General features: G+C 36.1%; 1 protein-coding gene across 2 annotated transcripts in view; it reads left to right on the plus strand.

Moving 5' to 3' along the window:
• The first annotated feature begins 3,769 nt into the window (after positions 1 to 3,769).
• The window catches only part of LOC125225640 (zinc transporter 2-like), a 62,088-nt gene continuing 38,905 nt past the window's right edge, over positions 3,770 to 26,952 (plus strand). Inside the window, exon 1 of one of the 2 annotated variants that reach the window (XM_048129449.1) lies at positions 3,770 to 4,113. In XM_048129449.1, the coding sequence (XP_047985406.1) occupies positions 3,848 to 4,113 (266 nt within the window). In that variant the 5' untranslated portion in view covers positions 3,770 to 3,847. Of the gene's footprint in view, positions 4,114 to 18,074; positions 18,261 to 26,952 lie in introns of those variants that run through there. The other variant, XM_048129450.1, reaches the window with a different exon arrangement.

The raw sequence follows: 26,952 nt of genomic DNA on the forward strand, positions 1-26,952 counted from the left end.
GACCTTGAATAAAGTAAAATTAACTGCTTTAAAATTGATAAAAGTAGGTGACTCTAGTAATAAAGATGATTTACCACCTGTGGAACTACTGGAAGCAGTGATAAACGCATTTTTTGCGTTGTAGTTTCCTCGCTATAGTGAGGGGAAAAGTTTTGTGTTACACTCGGGTGCAAATGTATTTTACTTCTCGTGTGTTAAAAAACTCGCAAGTTCAGGATTCTATTCTCGAACCACTCGCTTCGCTCGTGGTTCAACTATAGAATCCTTTCACTTGCTCGTTTCTCAATTCCACACTCGGCGTTAAAATACAACTTTGCCCCCTTGTATAACAAATAACTATTATTTATTTTATTTATTTATTTGTGCATTTGGCTACGTACCTAGGATATTCTGGGTACGTAGGCAAATGCACAACCTACTCAGGCTTCGCAGTGACTATTAATTTGAGTTCAATCCAAGATCTGTCTTGATGCACTTTATATAGTTAGAGTCGTTAGCGCATATAGCCAGGAAGGAGATGATAATAATTAAATTTGAATGATGAAATTTTACACCCCTGCTGTCCTGAATTTGAAACCATGTTGTGATCTTATCAGATGAGTCATAGGAAATTCCACATTTACTGAGCCAGCCTCACCTGGAAGTTCCCAGCCATTTGACATATCCTAATTGAATTTAATCGATTGTATGCTGTGACCTCATAAATGGCCCTGAAGACTACGCTGCTGGCATATATGTGTCCAGCTTGAATATGTTTTACTATATTTACATGTCGATTGAGGTAGGTAAGTACTTCGAAGTGTTGGGTAGAATCAGTAGAATGAAAGGTATTAAATTAGATGCAATCACGTAAGTAGATATAGAAAGCCTACTTAATAAGGGATACGTCATAGAGAAGCAAAAAATGAAAACGCCAGCGTAGCCAGCGTAATTTTTTGTTTCAGTAGGTAAATATTAAGATTCAACAATTTGATGTTACACTACACTACACATCCAGAGGATTTGTAGTGTAACATAGATATTAAGTCTATACTAACAAGTTCTATGGATTTTTAATTGGTCCGAAAAAACATTTTTTTTTTATTTGTTACAGAGATGGGATCTTAGGACAATTTTATGCTCATTGCTGCTGCATTGGTTTGATAACTCGATCGGCCGGTCGGGGTTCGATTCTACATTGATTTTTATATAAATATCGAGTTATGTTTACACTAAGTATTTCAATATTTTATATATATTTGCCATTCCCACGCCTCCTGTGGTTATATTTGTGGCACGGACCTTGTGGTTATGATAGTCGATAACGAAAGGTGTCAGCTACAAACCTGCAGATAGCAAAATATTAAGGACATAATTACCTATATTTAGATAGGTACAATATTTATTCGACTAGATCCGCAAATTAAGAATACTTACCTAATCCCCAAAGAAGCCGTGGGTCTAAGTATCCGTAATACTCAACGAAGCGAAGCGATTCTATAATTCTAACTTCTAAGTTCTAACCGTATCGAGGAATCGAAGAGTATTAATATGTACCTGAGCTGAGCATAGTGAGTAGTGAGGGATTCGAGTGTTAACACCCAGAGTGGAATTTTTTTTTTCAGTACAGATGGTGTTTTTTTACGCACTAGTGCGAGAAGTGGTTCATTATATGCAAGGTTAAAACTTCGGAGTGCTATCTGTACTGAAAAACGTCGTACGATACACGTGCGAAAAGGAAATTCGTAACTCGTGTCGATTTAAACACTCCCTTCGGTCGTGTTTTAATTTATCGCCACTCGTTTCGAACTTCCTTTTTTACGCACTTGTATCGTAATGTACTATTTCTACCATGCTTTTCTCATTACCTATGAGACAAACCAGTCAGTATACGCATAACAACTAACAAACCACTAACTACCAAGTCCATTAAGTATAGTTGAATAATGATATATTATATAAGTTGAATAATGATCATATATTACTTATGTCCGCGCAGTGTCACTTGCAAGTGGCTTAGTAATCGGGCCACGCGTGAAGAAGGTCAAGTGTCCTCGTCAGTGGCCGTGGGCCCTGGACGTTATCAGGCCTACCACGAAACACCTTTGTGTTCCCTTTCTGTCGCACTTGGGAAATTCTACAACAGTGTGACAGGAAGAGAAAATGTGTGATGTGATTCGCGGTAGACTTGATGGCCGTCAGATAACGTTCAAGATGTTTGTCCATACTCGAGAGTTCCTTGCCATGAGGTGCAAGGACCTCTAGCCTTGAAATACCAAAATAGACGTCTATCGAAATCAAACTTTGATACCTCTTAGACCCAGGGTCGTAGCTATAATAATTAATTTCGGTAATAATGTTAGGCGATGGTGATTCTTAAGGTTGGGTTATGTATCTATATCTACATAGTTTTATGTTAGCCCCGATGTGCAATAAAGACTTTATACCACACCAACTGAGAGGTAAATGCTCGCTTGGTTCTTCAAAAACGCATGAGATAGTTGTATTTTGATCCAGAAGAAGTCCTGAAGTTTTGAACTTGATGTCCTGTCCCGAGCTCGCCCGAGCTCGCTTGACCTTAATATAATAATGATTTTGAATCATGCTAGATTTGATTTAGTATGATGTTATGATTGTTATACGATTTTATGTTTAACTCGGTGGCATACATACATACATACAATCACGCCTGTATCCCATAAAGGGGTAGGCAGAGCACATGAAACTACTAAAGCTTCAGGGCCACTCTTGGCAAACTCGGTGGCAAAAGTTGTTTAACCTTCGTTACTTAAAACCCTTGCAACGCTCAAGATTCCAGTTAAGCACTCTATGGAATTGGAACTATGGGCTTGATCTAGTGTCCATATTAGTGCGAGTGCATATACAACAATATTGTGAAACATTTTTTTATGACTATTAATTATCATATCAATATTTGTTGATTGAGTATTGAGTCTACCTAATATTCATACCTATAACGAAAGGACAATTCTACAAAAAATTAATTTGAAATTTGAAATTTTGAATTTAATTTAATTTGATATAATTTAATTTAGTTTGATTTAATTTAATTTAATTCGTATTTATTTTGTTTTAATTGTGGTTTTCATTTTAAATTAATAATTGAATTCTATAGCTTTAATTTTAAATATAAGTGTAACGTAATGTAACAATATGGACTGTTATGTCTGAAATAAACGAATACAATACAATACAATACAAAAAAAAACTACCTACTATTACGATATCGCCTACTCCTAAACCTATTTAGACTGTAGATCAACAGCAAGCCAAAGCCAGGTTAGAACTACACAATAAAAATAGTTGGAAACTATTTTAAACATCGCGCCTTTTTTCCACCGCAAGTGTTTTGTGGTTCCTTTTTTTTTTTCAAAAAGCGTTTTGTTTCTCCTTAAAACGGAAGTACTTCTTGCTAGAAACTTTTTTTGTCTCGTCTGTATTATAGCCATTATGGGGCATTTGTGAATCAATAGGTACACTTCCTATTTTTTAATTAAAGAGAAAAAAGTACTTCCTCACTGTAATTATTGTTTATTTATGATGAGTCGTATATTCACAATAGACTGCGATTAGCCTTCACCCTAGTTTTTGACATTGAAAGAATTTGTCGAACTTTTTCAAACGATTGTTGTCACGCGCCGTTAACACTGCCAGATGCGAATGTCCGTCCGCCCCCACAAATAGCAGTGGAGGGCAATGTCATCGTGAACTAGGTCGCATGCTATTGTTTTGTTCTGCCGCGCGACGTCTAGCAAAACGTTTGGTTTCACACACCGCACGTCAGTTCGCCCGCGCCAGCTGAGATTGACAGAACTGACGTAGCGCGTTGTTTGGTGCGAACTGCGAAATGTCATCTAATATAATTAGCGAAAAGTTGCAGATAGATACGAAACTGAACGGTTTGAGTGCTTCGTTGAGTGATAAAGGTCTGACGCCTCTGAACGGGCGGTATAAAGCTAAGAGTCTGTCGAGTGATAAGTTGAACGAGTCCAACGCGGATCGAGCGGCGATCCTGGACGATGTGGAGGCTCACCACATCGCGGAGAAGTCAGAAACTCCTGGGTGTTTAGTGCAAAATAAAGTGATGGATCAGGAAAACCATAACGGCAACGGGTAAGTTCCCAGCCCTCTATTTCTAGACTGAACAGTTTTGGGTCACCTTGGACCTTTTGACAGTTAAAAAGTTATAGAGTGAGTGACCGATAAAAATAAATAATTCTCAATATTATGTAGTATCTATCGATTACGTTACGAGAAACAAGCATGACGCCTTTATTGATTTAAAAGGAATCTATAGTATTTATGCAATAAAAATTCTTATAAAAGTTAAGTCATAAAATGTGAAAATTATTATAAATTTATTTAGGTATATTGGTTTTCAATTAAGTATAAGTGATAAATTTATACTTGGATAAAATACACTAACATATGTAATTTAACAAGCGGCTTAGTGGGCTAGTTCTGCCTGCCTAGATGGTCCAGGGTTTGAATTTTGGTAATTGTATTTACTTGTGTTATGAGCACATACTTGTATGGTAATAACAAATATTTGTATATTAGTTATATCAATGTCTACCAAGACCACTGACTGAATACGAGAGACAGGGTTCGAACCCAGAACACAAGCAAAAAGATTTTACTTGAGCTTACTGTGTGCCTCGATCTATTTGTAAAAAAATGTCCTATTTTGGTGCAAAGTATTTATTTACAACAAGGACTATATATTTTTATTACTTAAAGGATGATGCGTTATTATCATTACCCTAGACGACAGGTAAAGTGTTACATTGCTAATTACCACAAGTGTAGGAAAACTATTAAAATTATTATTTCATAATTTTTACATATTATTCTTATTATTTTTTTATTTATTTATTTATACAAGGAATTCCAACAGCTATGAATGATACAATATACATTTAGAATAGCAATACAGAGCCAATTATAGGAACTCACAAATAGAGACTGGATGGATAGTTTTTACACAGTAATTTAAATTATGATACACAATACACATGCACATGTGATTGAGATACCTAGTACATTGGATAACCTAAGTGGTATTAAGTAACTCGAAGTAAGAAACAAGATAGTTATAATGAATGAATACCTATTTGATACTAAGGTACATTAAGTATACATTATGTTGACTTAATTGGGTAGAACATATAAGTAAGACAATTATCAGTTGAATGAACAACGTGGACCAGACACAAAGTATTACAAATTAGACTCCAAGGCATCAACAGACTGGCACTTATATTGATGTGTTTCTTTTGTAGCCGGCCCTTCAAGCTTTATGTGATGGCAGCATACTGTATAATTTTAAAAATTAAATTCACTTTTGAATTCCCCAAATGTACCTTGTGATAAACTTGCATTTAATACAGTTTTTATCTAATATGTTTTATAACTATATTAATTTTCCTGCAGGTTGCACTTACTATTCCAAAGGCATGAAAATATTTGTAAATAAAAAATAAAAAAACTATTTAAATAGTAAATATGGGACATTCTTCAACATTTTAATCTAGTCCTCTTGGGATCTAAGCTCCTATTCTTCACCATATACAATTTCAAATAGCAACATACTGGTTTAAATGCATACATACAGTAATTTAGTTATTTATAAATGGTCAGGAACATGCATAACACCTCTGTTGTTTCAAGCGTCCATAGGCTAGGGTGATTGTTTACCATAAGGCCAGTTGTATGCTTGGTTGACACCATGTGATACCTGTCCAAAAAATGCTGTTAAAAATCATCTATCAGTTTTGAACCTAGAGAAATTACTCAATCAAAACATATTATCAATATTTATCTAACTTATTTGATATGGATATTTTTTTAATGGACTCGCCATATCTGTGGCTACAATTACTGTCTGCCTAAATGGGTGTGGAAATGGAAAGACTCTGCAATGTGCAAGTGTGGTGAAGAAGTCCATACTATGGAGCATATAATAAAATTCATTAATGCCCTCTGCACTCATACTCCGGACGCAATTTCGTGGCATTGAATATTTTTTTTATTTTTTTTTATATTTATTATTTATTTATTACAATAATTAGCACTAACAGTTAAACCTTACGTACTAATTTATAATAATTTATATGGTAATAAAATAAAGTAATCAATTAATAAAATAAGTGAAACAATTACAATTAAATGACATTTAAAACAATTCAATTACATAATAATAAAAAATACAATTGATAAAAATACAATTTAGATCGAACTTTGCGTTACAATAGTTTCCAAGTATCGACTGGATGCTGTCAAAAAACGATTCTCCGGCGTGAAAAAGATGTCCAGCTGGCTGTCATTGATCAGTATTTTGTTTAGTAGTGTTAATGCCTGGTGCAAGGGGGAGGACGCGAGCGCACGTGTCCTGGTTGGAGGGACGGCGAACAAGCCGCGGTTGCGCGGGCGCAGAGGCTTAGTAGAGGCAGGCGGGATTCGTATGGGAACAAGCGCAAGTAGCGACGGATTAGGTACCATACCTCTTATTAGTCGTAATATGTATTTGACCAATTGGATATTTCTACGCAATTCTAGAGATGTGTAGTCCATCATTCCAAGTACAAAGAGGGTCGGGTATAGGAATGGGTAGTATCCGTGAACCTTCTTGTAGAGGACTCTAACGAATTGTTTTTGCACCTTTTCCAAGAGAAGGATATACTGTTTTTCATGGGGATTCCAGGCTACAGCACTTGTTTCCAATTTACTGCGCACGAATGAATTGTACAAGATGGTAATTGCTTGCCGACTTGAGAATAACCTAGCTTGTCGGATAACAAACCCTAGAGATCTCCTAGCTTCGTTACAAACATTAATTATGTGCTGGTTAAATGTGAGCTGTGGGTCGAACCGAACACCTAGATCCTTTACTTCAGTAACTCGCTGCAGCGGTTTTCCTTCTATGGTATATGTATGTAGTTTAGGGAGACGAGCGCGCGTAAATGACATGACGACACATTTATCCTCGTTTAGGGTAAGACTGTTGTTTTGCGCCCAATTATGAACAGCATTTATGTCGGATTGTAACATCCAGGCATCGTTAGGACTATTAATAGGCAAAGCCAATTTCAGGTCGTCCGCGAACAACAAACATGTCGAATATTTAAGTGTTCCAGGGAGGTCATTGACAAGAATCAGAAAAAGGAGGGGACCGAGGTTACTTCCCTGCCCAATGCCGGAAGACACCAGGAAGGGGGCATACCTGGAATCATTATATTGTACATATTGGTGTCGGTTTGTGAGATAGTCTGCAAAGAGTACGAGTAGATTAGTCGAGAACCCGCACATACTCAGCTTCTTTAGCAAAATATCACCGTTAACGCGATCAAAAGCCTTGCGGAAATCAAAGTAGGCCACGTCGGTTTGTGTTTTTTGGTCGAGATTGTTCGCTATTAATGACACGACGTTAAGGAGATTCGAATTAGTTGAACGTTTAGTTAAAAAACCATGTTGTTCATCACAGAACCAGCCATTTAATTGTTTGGATATTTTTCCGTATATGATAGATTCAAAAATCTTTCCGAATACTGAGAGAACAGCTATTGGTCTGTAGTTGTGAACATCTGCTTTTGACCCTGATTTATGGATTGGGAGTACTTTGGTTGTCTTCCAGACTGACGGGTAAGTCTTAGTTTTTAATGCGAGGTTAAATATGATCGTAAGTGGATGTACAAATAGTTCACAACAGTCTTTGATAATATACTGGGGGATACCATCTGGTCCCTGTGTGTGTTTGGGACGCAGGCGTCTAATTGCTGCGCGAACATCTCCGTCGCTTACGTCTTCAATAGTGATAAGCCGATTGTTCGTACATGCTGTCTCTGCTGTAGCAGCTATGCAAGCAGCCATGACGTCGAGGCTTGGAGGATTGCTCAGGAAAACGCTTTCGAAAAACTTAGCGAATGCGTCGGCCACTTTGACTATTGACATTTAGTATAAATTTTAATTGTAATGTAATTTGTATTCTCTGAGGGATATCCACTACGATTAATTAAATAAATGGGTGATTCTCTGTAAGGATGTTCAACAAACAGTCCCCTGGCAATGATTTTTTAAAATATTTATTTATAAAATCAGAAATAGTTTGTATAATTTAATTAAGGCAAATGGGTTTTATTAAATTATACTAACTATTTAGGATTTCATTAATATATATTTCAAAAAATCATTGCCAGGGGACTGTTTGTTGAACATCCTTACAGAGAATCACCCAAATATCGAAACTCGTGCCATTGAACTGAATGCAAATAAAACTCTCGAAAGAGCATCGTTTGATATGGGTGTGGCAATTGAGATTCGCATCTCTGTAATGCAATAACGCATGAGAGCGCAATTATTCGTAATTTGCATTATGATCAGTTTATTGCCTGTTATTAATTTAAGTATCGGTGGCTGAGTGGTTAGTGGTTACGAGTGGACAAATAGGAGGTCGTAGGTTCAAATTGGAAATGGGTTTCTAGAAATACATTTTGGTCAATTATGTACCTATTAAAATATTTTTTTTTTGTAAAGGAAAACATAAAGAAGTTAACAAATTTACTTTCGTAATCTGCAATGTTTTTAGCCGGTACGATGTGACGCGTATTCTCTTCCATCGAGGACCGGCTCAGTATCACTTTCGAGGATTTTGAAAGGGATTTGCTTACCAAAAACCCTTTAATTTGGCATTTTAAGCAGTATGGGTTTTCATATGGGATACCCTTTCATATGGGGTAACCCCTTGATGGAGTATTTAAATTATATAAGGCTTATTCCAGTTACAACTTAATATTCATAAAATTAGAGTCGATTACTGCTTATCCTATGTTTAAATTAACGGACTGGTTGTCAGCTAGTTTACAGCACAGGCGTCATATTTTTTCAATATGGGGAAGGGATTAGGATTTTGGAGGTATATCGAAAGGGTAACCCTAGGGTAGGGGGGTAGGGTGGTGGGTAGGGTAGAGCTGTCAAATGCATGGGTAAGCACTTCAAAGGGTAAATCCTTAGGGCTGATCCATCTAAAAAGCGCCAAACCGCATTTTCTAAGCAGGTGTAGAACTGTAGATTCCTTTCCTAGTCCTTGCTGCAAGAAATCAAAAAGTTACCACAAAAATTAGCTAGATTGCTCTGAATCAACTTTGACTTTTTGAAAATTCGGTCGAGCTTACTCAGACATTATAGGTTAGTGAAGACCCGATGCTTCTGTATTTGATCCCTACACGCGCTGAACTATAATGTAATAAACAGTTGCATATGCCATTGTGTTAGATCGGTGCGGGTTTCAAAACAGTATATTAATGAGACGACGTCTACGCACGGCAAATGCATTCATGCTAAACAATACTAAATATTGTGAAAACAGCTGAGTTTATTTACATTTGTTTTATTTATTATTGAGTGGCTGTAAACTTAAGATCTCATGAACCCCCTAATCTGTTATGCCTGTGGCTCCGACGTACTGAAATATTTCAAAAATAAAATCGACATTTCTTTTCTAACTACATATATAAGTTTGCTGCTCACAAGATTTCGACCATTTATCTCTATCGCAGATCCCTAAGAAACAATTTATACGCCTGTAAGAGATTATGCAACAAATCCTTCCTTAATAATCAATACATTTTAATGAAAGGGTAAAACCCTTCAGTAAATCCGTTCAGTAAGTACTTGTGAACACACAGACTTATAAAATAAAATAGTGATATCCTTCTATTTGAATTTAACCTTTAGAATAGAACGACGTTCAACTCTTATATGTATCATTCAGAAAGTCCTTCACATGCGTAAAATAATAGATTACATGTAAATGCTATACAAATAATTACTATCTTGTTCTTGATAATATATGATTTCATCATGTTTACCTGAATTACGACGCAAGGTGTCCTTTTTCTTTTATGTTATGTTAATATTGTAATATGACCGCACGGTATTCGAATTCTTTAAATCGTTTATGAACATGACAGGAAACTTAAAACGTTTTTTAGGGTTCCTTCCGTTTCAAAAAAGGTACAGTTTAAGATTTGTAACATACCTAATCCTAATGTTGCAGGCGTCTACATCATAGGATTCATAGGTTACCGTCACCTGCTTACCATTGGGCGGTACGTATGCTTGTTTGCCTGTAAAAACTATTAAAATTGCTAAAATTGCTAGAACTTCCGATTGTACGAATTCAGGTTCCATAGATGATCAAAAACACACTGTAGTAGTACCTAAGATAAGTTATCATTAAATCAATCATATTTATCTTATCGGACCTAGTACATTTCCTGTGATGCCGGAACAAGCAGAAAGTCTTGCTCTGATCCTGATGTCAGATTAGGAAGTAAACTTGCAAGTTGCAAAGGCTTAATGAATTCAGGTGAAGTTCTGAGTTTCAGTATTAAAGTAGGTGTATTATGTACACGTTCGTCATATTTAAGTTTTGGCTCACTGTTCTGGGGTCGATTCCAGATACTCCAGATAGAATAGAGGCGGTGAAAGTCACAGCAGCTGCAGTACCAAAGTAATTAATAGTAATCGTTAAAAAAAAATGTAAATTCTAAAACGAATTTAAAGTGTTCTAATTTGGTTCTACTAGATAATAATGTAGCCAGGTAACAGGCAAGGTCAGCATCCACTCAGTGTACGCCTTAGATTACATTAAAATGTTATAAGGGTATCTACGTGTAGGCTTCGGTTTCCCGCGCGCTTCCCAAAGGCCCGGAAAACCCTATGGTTTCTGTGATGGGAAAGGTTCAGTTTCTTTATACAACATTATTCTTTAACATTAGTTAAAGAATAATGTAAACAATGACAAGGGGAATCCTGTTCCACCGTGATACAGTTTTTACTAGTACGGGGATCAGATGCCGCTTACTCAAAGTTTCATTCCAGTTACCATAAAGTTATAATTATAACTTATGTAACCGTTAAATCACGATATTTATAAGTTTACTATTAACTGTAAGCATATATGTACTACACAATGCTAAATAAAGTTATTTTATTTATTTTTATTTTTTTTATTTATTTTATACAGAGACCAAAAACTTCTTTGCATCAACGCATGCTTTTTGCTAAAACGAGTCTTCAGGTCAATGATATTTGATGAAATACTCTTGATTTTAATGTTTTTTTACACAATGATGAGGAAAAGATCTTTATAAGGGTGCTAAAATTTGGGATGGCTTGGCATCTTTTATTTTTAGCTCAGCGCAAATTTTAACACTACTTTAGAATTGAATTAGAATTGTCAGTAAATTATAATTATGAAGAGATAGATATTCTTCTCTACTTCTTACTATAAATTCATTCGTCAAAAGTTACTGGTGTCCTAGACAGACCCTAGTAACTTACGAAGAATCATATTTTACTTTATATGGTATACAGGCTGATTTTTTTGATAACCAGCAAAATTATGTGAAAACGTATGTAAGTATATTTACTTTTTTATACTGAGCACTTAATTGTAATAATAATAATACATTTTATAATAAATATATGTCCTGTAAAAGTCAAAGGCTGTTAGGCTTTATTAGACGGAATTAGTCATCAGAAAAATAACTACAAAGCATGATTAATTAAACCACAATTTAACCAATTGAATATATGCAACTAACTTTAATCTAACGGTTAAACTTTAACCTCGGTCTATTGGTTCAATTCTCAGTTGGTCGCTAAACCATAAATTCATTTAACCGTCCACTTCGCCAATTAACTTTTAACTCAATAAACATAAAAAATAAATCTTTGTCTAAGAAATGTGATAATAGTTATTTGTTATACAAGGGGGCAAAGTTGTATTTTAACGCCGAGTGTGGAAAAACGAGCAAGTGAAAGGATTCTATAGATGAACCACGAGCGAAACGAGTAGTTCGAGAATAGAATCCTGAACTGGCGAGTTTTTCAACACACGAGAAGTAAAATACATTTGCACCCGAGTGTAACACAAAACTTTTCCCCGCAACTTTGCCCCCTTGTATAACAAATAACTATTATCACTGCTTCCAGTAGTTCCACAGGTGGTAAATCATCTTTTCCCCTCACTAGCTCGGAAACACGTGTTTTGTCCTTTAATACCAGCGGGTAAAAACGCATTTTATCCACTAGTGGGTAAAGAAATTTGACCTTGAATAAAGTCAAATTAACTGCTTTAAAATTGATAAAAGTAGGTGAATCTAGTAATAAAGATGATTTACCACCGGTGGAACTACTGGAAGCAGTCATAAACGCATTTTTTTGCGTTGTAGTTTCCTCGCTATAGTGAGGAGAAAAGTTTTGTGTTACACTCGGGTGCAAATGTATTTTACTTCTCGTGTGTTAAAAAACTCGCAAGTTCAGGATTCTATTCTCGAACCACTCGCTTCGCTCGTGGTTCAACTACTTATAGAATCCTTTCACTTGCTCGTTTTTCAATTCCACACTCGGAGTTAAAATACAACTTTGCCCCCTTGTATAACAAATAACTATCATTACAAGATTCACCTACTTTTATCAATTGTAAAACAGTTAATTTGACTTTATTCAAGGTCAAATTACTTTACCCACTAGTGGATAAAATGCGTTTTTTCCCGCTGGTATTAAAGGACAAAACACGTGTTGCCGAGCTAGTGAGGGGAAAAAATACAAAACGCGAACATTTTCTGCATGGACTCTTTTACATGACATGAGAAACACTACTTAAAATAGGTAATTTACATTTATAACGATGTTAAAAAAAAAAAAAAAAATAGACCAATAATCTCTGTAGTGAATAATAAAAATAATAATTTTAAGGAGGTTCGCCTAGGTTACCCAATTTCCATAAGCCCTAAAAATACATACGGCTTGGTCAGTAAAAAATATAACGTGTACAAAAATAATACAGAAAGTTATATTCTAGGTACATAGCCGGATTCGAACAATATAACATGAGCAATATTAACAGTTGATATCTTACATCATTGAAAACAACGGTTTACTGACGATTCGCCAAAAAACGTTTCCCAAAGTTTCACATCCCAAACTATTATTCCCAAATTATCATTTCTCAAATAAACGTTTGGCAAAACAACTTATCGCAAATTGACATTTAGCAAAACTTTTTTTGGCAAGTATTTGTTTCCCAAAATATTTACTTGGTCAAATTTCATTTTACCAAATATTATTTAGTCATAGGTATTGTTAGGCAAAATTTCCATTTCCCAGTATATTGTAATTAAATAGCGCACTAGAAATGTGTTTGTTGATTTTATACTTTGTGTCCAAGATTTGTGTGAAATAATGTGTATGTCGTACTTTTTTTCCTCCTGCTGCAAATGTCAAGGATGACATTTTCACTTACATGTCCGGATACATTTTATTAAAAAGAAACCTTATGTTTTCAAGACCATTATGTTCTATTAATTTTTAATTACTTTAAAAAGCCATTTTCCGGTTTGCTCACTGTCAACCTAACACGCTCCTCCTCGCTTCGCTCGTCGTCGCACCTAAACTGACCCTGCCGCACACGAGTTTTCTGTTACAATACTAATAAAATTATTACATTATATTTATGCCTTGTAATATTTATTGACAAACGTGGTTTTGCATGATGTAATTTGTAGAAACATTTTTTAACAAAAAAATAATTGACAAAATAATTTTGTGCAGTAATTAATTTGACAAAAATAAAGTTGAGCATTTCTTGTCCAACTGAAGCCTTGGGAATAAAACTGAAATTATCATTTGACAATTTTAAGTTAAATTTGGCAAAAAATCTTCGGTAAATTAAATTAATCCCGTAGAAATGAAAATGCAAAATATTTTCGAAATTTGCGATGTGAAATTTTGACCAAACATGTTTTTGGGATATAAGTTTTGCCATTAAAAACGTTTGCGAAATAAAGTTTTGTCTAAATAAAATTTGACTAAGTAAAATTGTGCCAAATGATTATTTGACTAAATAAATTCATTGCGAAACATACCTTTGCCAAACAATACTTTGGGAAATGAAACTATTGCGATATGATTATTGGGAAATGAAATTTGACGAAACGTTTTTTGGCGAAACGGCAGGACACCGAAAACAACATTCATAAATCAAAGGATTCCGAATCTTGTCTGTCAATGATAAGGGTAATGCTCCAATCTGATAAGATTTAGGCACAATAAGTTCACATAATATATCTTCATATAATTTATTAGTCATAATATAGATGATGGATTATAAAGGGTATTTGTCGTAAAATAAAATTGAGTCGTAAATCCACACTAATGTTATAAATGGGAAAGTGTGTGTGTCTGTTTGTTTGTCCTTCATTCACGGCAAAACGGAGCGACGAATTGACGTGATTTTTTAAGTGGAGATAGTTGAAGGGATGGAGAGTGACATAGGCTACTTTTTGTCTCTTTCTTACGCGAGCGAAGCCGCGGGCCAAAGATAGTAATGTCATAAAGTGAAATTTGTGATAGTCAAGTTGCACTGAGTTCAATCTTTCGACTTCTCAGGATACATTTGAACCTAAGTTTTGTCAATTTGTCTCATAGCTATACATTGTTAAAAATATTAGTACCTAGTGCGACCCTAGACCTTAAAAGTAACCTATGTGTAGGCTATGTGCCAAATTCGGAATGTTTAGCATCAGCGGCTGCGTGTTGTTTTAAGTTAGTCAGTCAGTCACTCAGGACTTTGCCGTTTATATATGTCGCAGGGAAATGGCCAAAATAGAGATTTGAATGAATCACGCAGGATGTCAAAATGGCGAATCCATTTCATCATTTCTCTAGAAAATTTCAGTCATTTGACTAAATCCCTGACTCTGTTTAGTGAGATCACAAAATCGGCCAATAGACATGCCACGTTTTGTCATTTCACTAGATTTGTTTAGGGATTTGATAAAATCCCTGAACCACGACAGTGAGTTGACGAAATTTGAGGACGTTCAGATTTGAGGAGTACGGTTCTATCATCAGCAGTTCCACTGCACCAAATGTCACTGTTCTGGACGTAAGTGCATGCTGTTCTTATAAAAATACCAAAGTCACTATAAGCGTGCCGTTCAGATTTGAGGAGTTCGGTTCTGACCATCATCAGAAGACTAGTAACCTATTAGTAGCTATTAGCTATAAGTACCTATCCATAGGCTACGTACGCTTAAAAACACAAAACACGTGTGCACTGCCTGGAATTGAAGTTGGTTATCAGCAGAGGGCGGAATTGCTCATGGCAAAAATCAAACGTCAATAGAGTTGTAATGTTAAATTTTATCGACATTTTCAGCTATCGATAAATTCAGTCTCCTTTTACATTTCTGACTTTAACATTAACCTCTTTGATTAGCTATTCGACCATTTGATTTTGACCTCTTTGATTAAATTAAAAGTAAATTATATGACATATAATTACCATTTCTGTCACTAGTCCTTTTGAAACTAATTCACGTTTGAAAAAAATGGTTCATCCAAAACGAAAAACAGTCAACAAATGGATAAAGAAGTATCCTTGTCGCACTTACGTCGAAAACAACTCAACAATATACTGATAATTTCAGTGTAATCGATAGTCGATAGAATTCAACGTTCCAACTCTATTGACGTTTGATTTTTGCCATGAGCAATTCCGCCCTCTGGTTATCAGTTATCTAAAATAATCTAATAATCCTTATGTTTATCCGTACTCGAACTTGTAGTAGCTATATCTAACCAGCTAAAGGTAATGTATGGGCTTATTATCGTGTAATAAGTAGTTATAGTCGAATTGAAAGAAAACATCACTTTATGTAACAAAAATAATAATTTATTAAAAAAGTAGTAGGCTATGGTCGGCGATCTTCGTTTATAGGGTCTTGCGGCAGAACTACTTCATAAAAAAAATGTAACGTGGTTATGCATAAAAATAACTAAGTATAATAATTAAGAGATTTATAGAGTCTCTAAATGTCAAAACACATATAAAAAGTTATGATGAAAAAAAATACAAACTGATACAAATAAAAACAAACTAAAATAACTTTAGAGTTGTAAAAGACTCTAGATGTCACAACTATAAATAAGTATACTCAATTTTTTTTTTAAATATTGCCTTCGGTTACCGCGATAGTTACTCATGAAATAAAACTATGGAAACGGATTAAATCGCGTATAATGAATTTGCAATTCATCCCGACGTTTCGAACACTTTATAGCGTTCGTGGTCAACGGGTGACTGAGGAAAAATTACAATGTGCAAAAGCTACTCAAATACAAGAAATATTAACGAACCATGACCATAAATAATATAGATTTCTAAGGCAGGTTCACACACTATAAATAAAGCAAGTTATACAATATTCAAAAAATTTACCATTACTATGTTAAAAACAATTAATCAATGAATCTACACAAAATTGACAAAAACAAACTGCAAATGTCCAACACCATACAACATAAGCGCCTCACAGCCTTCGTCGTGCTTGTTCCATAATATCAGATGTACTACTGGATCCCAAGCCGGTGGTAAAGTAAAGCCATCTTTTCTATTAAAGTTTGGATATTTCTTGATCTCAATGGCCTCGCGCAACATTCTGGGTATATACCGCTTCCCCTTAGCAAGAACCAGAGGCTTATCAAACTTATTTTTTTTTTCTTAGAGATGTATATGGTCTCCAAGAGTCAGAAAGAAAATAAACAACCAAATCGCATAAACAAAAAAACTGTACATTACTTAAGTCCTAAGACTCCTAAGGCAATCCAATTCTGATATTATTAAATTACTTAGGCATCGTCAGATTGACGAAGGAAACTTTCTCCAGTAATCTACATATTCGTAAATATCAGAATAATACCTGAGTGTCCTAAGTACATTTCTTGTGAATTATTGGCATTTGTAATATTTATAATCCAGTAACTTTATCCAGAAAGCTTTTTAAAAGACGAGTCCTTTAGGGTTGTAATCTCCAAAATTTGAAAAAGAAACGATTTATTCGAGGTTTTTTCGATTTTTGACAAAGTTGCGTTCGGCGCTCGAGGTTACAAACTTGGATTATTCATTAGGCCAACATCATAAACAAGTCTGCAAAAAATCTGAACTACCGGATTTGACGCATACGGACCCATACATTCAGGCGACCATGTCACTGTACTATTATAGGTATTTATAATATTGAGTTTGACAAGGTAGACGATGCAGTCGGACCAATTGAATTTGGCCAAAAAAAGACTCATTTGAAAGATCTGAAAGTTGATTAGTATATAGGTATGTAGGATGTACGTATAGGTATCGTCTGGAGTAAAATCATGAACACATCAAAATATTTACAATTCTGTTATCCTTCATTAAACAATTTTTCCAACCGTGTGTAGCTCCTCTAATGATGTATTCTATGAAACCAAACGTCTTCTGCGAACGTCTCAAAGTAAACAAACTATGATAAAATCCAAAAGGCTTAACAGACATACATTATATCACGGGGTTCTATTATTTGTAAAATATTTTAATTTCTTTTAGGGATATGCTAGTCTTACTATTATTCTTCTTATTAGTCTTATTTGTTCAAGAAATTATTCTGTAAGTACGCACAGAAAAGCAAATCTGAAATGATAATTTTATATTACCTTTCTCAGTAGGTTACTAAATACATAACTTAACAGAAAGAAAGCTGGCTGTAGAACTTTAAGGGTTAAAATGATTTTTTATCGCTTCCAGAATTAAAACATTTTTGAATATCAAAATAAAAATTAACTTAAAATTTACCATAACTATACAGATAAATTCGTTTGATTGGGAAATGATTTGACCGATTGATTGCTCAGAAGTGAACAAAATCGGAATACGCCCTAACAACTTCTGACCAGTAGGCCTAGCACATGATTGCCGCGAGAGTATGTCGCCGCGAGATAGACTACCCGTCCTTATGTCATTAATACAGTTAGAAGAAGACGTGGCATCTATCTCGCGGCGACATACTCCCGCGGCCATCATGTGCTAGGCCTACTGACTAATGTTACCGATAAAGCGTCTAAACAAATATACGGGACCCTAATACAAACTGTGTACAGTATTATCGGCTCCTATTTGCACATCGTAATGTTATCTCCAATGCGAAGGAGTGCCCGGTAGGTGATAACCACTCAAAGTATAGATAAGACCCAGTAGTCTGAATTAGTTCCTATCGTGCGTTTATACTAAACTAGTAAAATTATAGCTGTGTGACTCAGAGTGGTTTTTCTATATTTACTAGTTAAATAGTAATAACCAACCAACTGACTGTGTTTAGTGTGTGTTCGAAGTGGCATTAGGATCCAAGGATGTCTGAAGACAGTAAGCCGTTGATTCAGTGAGTTTACCTAGCTTTCTATGGCACGTGTCTTGCACTTGCAATATTCGTAGTTGTTTACTAAAAAGTGACTACTTTAACTACTTAATTAAATAAAAGTTAAGCTTAGGAGTATATCAATAAAATAAGAAGAACACAGGTGGCGTTTATGGGTATAATGTGATTTCCTTGGCTGGCCGAGCTGTTATTTAATCGAAAACTTATTTACAAATAGGCCAGGCACCTATTAACATGCTTGATAGTACCTACATTATTCGTATCGATACGTACCAAGTAAACTAGGCGACAAATATTACTGCAACACGTGTGTGCTGCCAGCTTGGTTAGACCACGCGACGCGATTTTATTTGACACTGAGAACCAAATTATCCAGGACTTTGTGATATTTGTTAATGACGAAGAAATAAACTCAGCCCATTTAAAAACGTAACAGAGTTTATTTTTAACTGTCTGCTAACGATTCTAAACATTTTTATATTAAAGGAAAAAATGGAAAAATTTTACGCTTCCGGCGGGACTTGAACCCGCATCATTTGCAATCCGTGCAAGGCTCTTAACCAATTGAGCTACGGAAGCCACGCCGGACATCGCAAATCTTTCCATGCCTTTCCTTATGTACACACGTCTTGATTGCAAATGATGCGGGTTCAAGTCCCGCCGGAAGCGTAAAATTTTTCCATTTTTTCCTTTAATATAAAAATGTTTAGAATCGTTAGCAGACGTTTCTGCTTGTTAAAAATAAATTTAGTATGGGTTAGCACATTGTTACTGGTGAATTCTCAATATAACTTGAGACTCCAGTGCCGTTACAAGGTGTAATAGTCTGTCGGTAGATGGCGCTAGACGTCACCCCAAGACGTGTGTACATAAGGAAAGGCATGGAAAGATTTGCGATGTCCGGCGTGGCTTCCGTAGCTCAATTGGTTAAGAGCCTTGCACGGATTGCAAATGATGAGGGTTCAAGTCCCGCCGGAAGCGTAAAATTTTTCCATTTTTTCCTTTAATATAAAAATGTAACAGAGTTTTACAAATTTACTAGTCAATACTAGATTAACTCCTACCTATCCCTTAAAGGATGACAAAGCTCCTAAAATTGGGATACCAAATCAGTTGGTTTTTTTTTAAATGACAGAATCGTTCAGTCAATACTAGACGCATGTAGAATAATGTGGATCGTACATTTGCGGATGATTTTACGACACATACGCCATTGTCTTGTGATCTCTAAGGATAGGTCTATGCATTGTGTATTATTAGTGCATTATCTAGTGAATAGCATACTAATTATATATGTGCAGATTACTTGTCATGGTACTAGACACGAGTTGGGTTTAGGAGCTAAACTGCCTTAAAAGAAAAGGTATTGCTTGTATTACGGGAGTGGTCCGAGGAATCATTTTGCTGCTTCGTCTTTACGCCATCGGTCTTTACGACAAGATTTCCATCTTTACCGATGGTTTGCAGAGCTCAACTGTGAATTTTTCCTGTAAATTCCCGTCCCGTCCCACACATAGTATAGTACCTGATTATAGTGTGCTTCATATGCATGAGTAAATAATTGAGATGAATATTTTCCTAATAATATATTTAGAGAAGAAAATGAGGAGTATGTTTGTATGGAGAAGCAATCACGGAAAAGCATTCTAAATCTTAAACTAGAAGTTCACAAACTTCCGATCAGAGATTAATCTGGTAACCCCTTCAAAATTTTAAACGCTCATAAACGCTTTCGTTGGAGCCGTGAAAGCGCTTCTTCATACGTACTCGTTCCTAACCTCTAACCCCTTGATGGGATATCCCTAACGCTTATGTCAATGTCATCTTTCTATTTATAAAAATATTGAATTTCTATGGCCGATATCCTCAAATTTTAAACTTGAATTAGTCGCCGAAGCCGAAACTAATGAAGAAACGTAGCACTTCTCGAAAATTCTTTTATAATGACAAGATTATTAGAAATACTCGTATAATGTAATACTATGTATTACGAGTACATGAGTATTTGTAACGTACCACGCGACACCCAACACAACGCGAAATGAATATTAACGACTACGATTTGACACGCATCTGTTTCTTTTATTTGCGATTCGTTGCAACGGGTTACAATTTCATATAAATCTAAGACTACTAAAGCAGAGAGAATTCTAAACTTTATTAGCAATGAAATAAGATTTAATCATTCGGGCGTAGTTTTTTGACAATGAATAGTGCTTATCAGTCATAGTTATTTAGATTTAGAAACGTGACTGGAGGTGACTCATGTCAGTATCGTGGAAAAAGTCTACTGTGTGTGTACCCTCTAGTGTAAATGTCATGCAAAAACTTGGTGTAACTGTAACATAATTTCATTCAATAACCTTGCTTTGATAAATGTCATTGTGTTTCTTGACAATGTCAATTTAATACATATAATTTGATATATGTCTACAGTGTCTACACATTTCGCCTCTCTCCTATCACGCCTGCCGCCCGCACTGTTCAGTCCCCTTAGTGCGTTTTCACATTATCCGATCCGATATCGGATGTCGGACCGATATCCCATACATTACAGGCGCCATCTTGGATTTTTTCTATTGAAATCTTTCCGAGATCCGATATCGGATCGGATAGTGTGAAAACGCACTTAGTCGTCTTACCTCGCCTCTCCGCACCCCCATTACCGCGCGGGCAAGGACTCATTTAATCTGTCGGTCTATCTAGAGATGCAATATAGATGATTTATCTATTTAAATATGTATATCGTCGCTTAGCACCCATAGTACAAGCTTTGCTTAGTTTGGGGCTAAGTTGATCTGTGTAAGGTGTCCCCAATATTTATTTTATTTATTTTATTTAATATGGTTTTCCATCAGATATGTGCTTCATGCAATGTGCTTTATGAACAATGATGACTTTTTTTCTATTTATGTTGAAATTGTACGTGGAAAGAACCTTCTTCTACTTACAGCTTTTACATTAGAAACGTTAGGACCTTTCTGTAAAGGAAAACCATATATTTTATATAATGTTACGCTGTACGGGTAATTGTTATTGTTCCATTTTAAACTGAGACCTTATTATATCTTAAACGATTATGCAGTAGGTACATGCAGTTATCGATATTGCAAATAAAGAATTTCCAATACTAATAAAAGCAGCGATACGGCTGAGTCTATTGTGAGTCATGATCATTGATCAAACTTTAGATAAAGTCGAATAGCCAGACGTATTTTTATGAGTAGAGTAGAACGTGTAAATTTACATAGATATATAAACTAACGTCTTTATTCTCAAAAGGGGCAGGCAGAGCACATGAAACTGCCGTTGTTTCAGTGCCACTCTTATTTTATATTTTTTTTTATTGCACAGGGAAACAAACAGCATATAATTACACATACAGTTTAACAAATGTAGTTAACACAACGGCCAGAACAGTTTCCACTTGTAGTTAACACAATATGTATATGCTCTGAGAGAAACATTCAGCATGCACAAATAGAAAATACAGTTATTTATTTTACTTACTAACGAGTTAACATATTATAAATTTACAATACAAAACAAGAAATCAATCAATCAAATCATTAAAATATCAATTAAAGCGTGGAAAGGAAACGAAACTGTCTCAGTGAAATTGTATCTGTTATACCTAATTTGAAATTATGAACTTATTTCCTTCCATGCTTCATCCTCGATAGTGATTAAATAATATTTTTCAGGTATTCAGGACTGTGCTGGATGTCCAACAACCCCGTAAAACCACTCGATTGAGATTCAGTACTACAAAATAGTTCGGTACATATGGTCCACGAGTTCAGAACGAAATCAATGTTCTCTTTAGTATTATTATTTGGACTCAAAATTCAAAAAACATTCACACCTGAATCTGTAAAACGTTCGATTCTAGTTCATTCTGATCAATTATTTGGTACCTTTTGGACTATTATTCATTTTACAGTTGTAGTTTCATGTTTAATTTTGATATCTGATTGACGGCCCTTGTTCATAAATCAAGGATGCGAGCGATGCTGTGGTCCGCGTCTTGTTTAGTTCTTTTTGCCTCCTGCCGAATTTCTCCGAAGCATCGGCCACCATCGGCGTGTAATTTATACCTTTTTTTATTAAACGTTATCATATTTCAATAAATATGCATTTCTGAACGATGAGAGCACATCCTGGAAAAAAATTCTAAACAGAAATACATGTAACATTGATATAATAGTTCCTGATAAAGTCACTGTCATATTTTAATTGACGTAATTCTTTCTACATACGGAAATATTTTTAGGTAAAATGTAACTACTTATAAAATGTAAATTTTGTAAAAAAAGCTTGTCTATAAGTTGCAATATGAAATACCCAATTCTAACGAAAAACTGTCATTAGCTATAGTTACCTATAAAAAGGCAAATTAGATTTTGAGAGTTGAGAATCTTGATGAATTTGCTAGCCTTCAGAGAATGTCAATGTCAAACTCGTGGTAAGGCTTTTAAGACTAGTGTTATCTCGTATGAAGTAATAAGACTTTGTCCTGAAGTAGGTCTTAGCTTATATTTATTATTTAATTTAATGACAACTTATGATACTTACCCTTCTACTACTCATACTCACCCTTCTCATATATACTCGCCCTTCTTTTTGGCATTCTCTTTAACCCTTCTACTCCGCCTTATCTCAAAGAGCGTTTCAAGTTTCTCTCTTCTATCAGATGTTCTCAAACTCATATTCTTGCTCCTCCACCATCTACTTCTAAATTCTATAGCAACTCTTTTACCTTCCGGGCTGTACGGTTGTGGAATTCCTTACCAGTAGAATTAAGACTAGCAAAATCTCTTCCAATTTTCAAAAATCAGCTTAAATTATACTATCTATCTCTATCTTAAGTTGCCATTTTTATTTATTGTATTTATGTATGTATGTATGTAAGGTGCAGTCAACCCTAGAGGACAAGCAAACCGCTCTATGTGCGTTCCTTGATGTAGAAGGTGCTTTCGACAACACGCCCACAGAAACCATACTTAATGGTATGAAATCAAAGGGTGTAGACGAAACCACCACCAGATGGGTTCACAGCATGCTCTCAAACAGGGTAGCAACTCTGACGTTAAACCCGGTAGAGCATGAGTTTCATACCACTAAAGGGTGCCCGCAAGGAGGCGTCTTGTCTCCGTTACTATGGACCCTAGCAGTGGACCAACTTCTTGCAATACTGTCAGGCCAACATTATGACACACAAGGATACGCCGACGACCTTGTGATAATTATTAAAGGCCCGTGTCTATCTACAATATCAAATCTAATGCAAGGAGCTCTTAACACAATAATCAAATGGTGTAAAGAAAATGATTTGTCCATTAATCCGAGCAAGACAGTAATCGTTCCATTTACAAGGAAACGGGACCTCGGAAAACTAAAAGAACCAAAACTGAAACTTGGAACCCTCACCTGAGAAACATCACTCATAAAGCAAAGATGGCCCTGTGGTCATGCTGTCGAATGGCAGGAGCAAGATGGGGCTTAAGACCCAACATTGCTATGTGGTTATATACAGCGGTAGTGAGGCCCATAATCACCTACGCCTCCGCAGTATGGTGGGACAAAACCAACCAAACGACAGCAATACAAGCTTTAAACAGCCTGCAACGCACTGCTTGCATTACAGCAACAGGTGCCTTCTCCTCGACACCGGGGGCGGCCCTCGATGCACTGCTTGACATTTTACCACTCCCCCTGCAAGTGCAAAAGGAGTCCAAGCAGTGTGTCTACAGGATATGCACTCTAAATAGGCCAAAATGGCGCTCCCAAGCACTAGCCAAACTCAAGGCCTGGGTATTTGCAAATAAAACACTTAGCATGCCCACCGATGACACATACACAGAGTGCAACTTTACCAAACTGTACACGGTGGAAATACCTCCTCGAGACAAATGGACTAACGACCAAATGTACGTCGAAAAGGGAAGCCACATATGGTACACGGATGGTTCCAGAAAAGGAAATGATGTAGGATGTGGGATCTATGGTGAGAGACCCAAGCTCAGGGCCAGCGTCAGCATGGGCAGACAGGCCTCAATCTTCCAGGCAGAAGTCTTCGCCATTAACAAATGTGTGGAGATTAACCTGGATAGAAACCTAAGACACCAACATATCTACATCAACTCAGACAGCCAAGCTGCTCTGCTGGCACTAGATTCTCTAGAGTCCAACTCAAAGCTAGTCCAGAACTGTAAAACAAACCTAAACGCACTGGCCAACTCCAACAAAGTCACACTTAGATGGGTACCAGGGCACTCCGACATTACCGGAAACGACGAAGCAGACGAACTCGCTAGGAAGGGCGCAGACACACCCCTGATCGGCCCCGAACCGTTTTGTGGATTCACAAAACGAGAAGCATATTCTCTGCTAAATAACCTGGAAAAAAGAAGGGCAATCGATGGGTGGAAGTTCGTGAGAGGACAAGAACACTCGAAAGCCCTAATAAAACCGTTCAACAGCAGATATGCTAAAGAGCTCATAGGGCTCAAAAGACACAAAATCTGCGCGGTATCCAGAATATTGACTGGACACTGCAAGCTGAACAAACACATGTTTCAATTGGGGTTGAAACAAGAGGCGACATGCAGGTTCTGCCAGGAAACGGAGGAGACTGCAATGCACATCCTTTGTTCCTGCGGTCCACTAATGTCAAAGAGAAGTATCTACTTAGGGCGGCAGGTACTGCAACCCTATGAGGTACAAGACCTTACAGCCCAAAGAATCTGGAATTTCCTTGATTCAACGGGCATAAGTAAGGTTATCTAACCACAAAGGGCCGTCACAATAGATCTCTCTTGGTCGACGTGACACACAAAGGCCCACTATAACTAACAATAATAATAATAATGTATGTATGTATTATGTATATGTAAGGTATATTTATTTATGTATTCGGTATATATGTATGTGTGTTTGTGTTGGTTTTCTCTATATTTTTTATTGTTCTTGCACTGCCTGTTAACTTTTGTTTCTGTTCCGTTTTTCCAGCTACCCTAAGGTTGTCTGGAAGAGATCGCATTTTAGCGATAAGACCGCCTGTTGTTACCTAGTTATACTCTCACTCAACATTCTGTATATTTATAACATGTAAAATGGTGCAATAAAGAATATTTACTTACTTATGATATCATAATCATTACCTTGGCGCGTGCAGTCGTGCACTTACGATAATGAGCGCAAACGTCGTCTATGATCTATGGAACCTATGATAAATGAATGAATGAAACTAAATTGTTTAGGTACCAAGACGAATTACGTAAATTTACTGCGGGACAGGACAACATTCAAATGTGTCTAATCATTACTATATACACAAGCCTTGTTAATTCTGAATATTTTTACCTGAACGTAGCCCGTCAAATCCGTCAATGTCTTTCATCCGCTGTTAATCTTCTTAATTGGAACTATAAAGTAGAGGTAGTATGATAACATTGATTTTTAAACGGCCATAGTTCTTTGTCACTCTTGAGGAATTGAGTAGCTGTCCCCATTGCCCTTTGTTTAAATTAATCAGCAAATCCGAAAAAAAAATACTTCGCAGAATTTCAAGTACTTCTTATATCCATTCAATAATCTTACCGTACATAAAAGGTACCAACATACGACAGCATGCTTATGAACGAAAGACATAGTGTTCTTATTGCCTATTCGTTTTTGGGACATGACTGATGGCTGTAACGGTAGTGGTCGACAACAAAGCAATTAAGCTGTCAGGAAACTACGCAGTATTTTGTTTGGGAAAAGACTTGCATTTGGTCCTGCTTCGTTGGAAATCATTTTGGAATCGACGACACGATACGAAAGTACAGTCGACTTCACAAAGTATTTACTGGCACGCGATCTTAAGTTTTTTTTTTTTTGCTTTATTAGTTACATTGCGGACTATATTGAGTAACTAATATCAGTCGAAATCAGCTTTAGATTGTGAGAATTGAGCACATATCTTTTCGATAAGTGTTAAGTGTTCAATCTCAAGAGGGTAGTCTGAGTTCGTTGACATGACTCCGACCTTAATAAGGACACCGACTGAAACGTGTACTGATATCGATATACAAATAATTGATAACGCGTTTGGCATTTATCGAAATAGGTTTTTGTACCGCAAGTTTCTGCTAAGAGTCTATTTTATGTCAAGGTAGTAAGGTTAAAGGTGCTTTGACGTTGGGACGTGTAAATATTGATATTATTGAAGAAGAATAAACATCCGATTTAGTTTGTGGTACTAGTAATTTAAATATGCAGTTCTCATGGTACTTGTACCTATTATAGTTATAGATATAGTACACGAAACGACGCTCCAAAAGTATCTGAAATCCTGAAATTATTTTCAAATGCGTAGTTAGGGATAGGAACTTCAATTTGTCGCCAGATCGAAGTCTAAGGCTATCTAATATTTCTGCCATAGCCTCATTCATTATTCTACATATAACTTCACTCGATATGGGGCGGTCACGAAGGTAACTTTTATATTTAAGAGGCCGTCAATATCAATTAAAAATTTTGAAAAAACCCCCGACCGCGACATAGTGGACCGATTTTCATGAAACATGGCTAAGAACACTCCCGACTAACTCAGCCTTCAAATAAAAAAAACTAAATCGAAATCGGTTCACCCGTTCGGGAGCTACGGTGCCACAGACAGACACACACACAGACAAACAGACAGACAGAC

The sequence above is a fragment of the Leguminivora glycinivorella genome, chromosome 4 (genome assembly GCF_023078275.1).
Source record: "Leguminivora glycinivorella isolate SPB_JAAS2020 chromosome 4, LegGlyc_1.1, whole genome shotgun sequence".
In the NCBI taxonomy this organism is placed as follows: domain Eukaryota; kingdom Metazoa; phylum Arthropoda; class Insecta; order Lepidoptera; family Tortricidae; genus Leguminivora; species Leguminivora glycinivorella.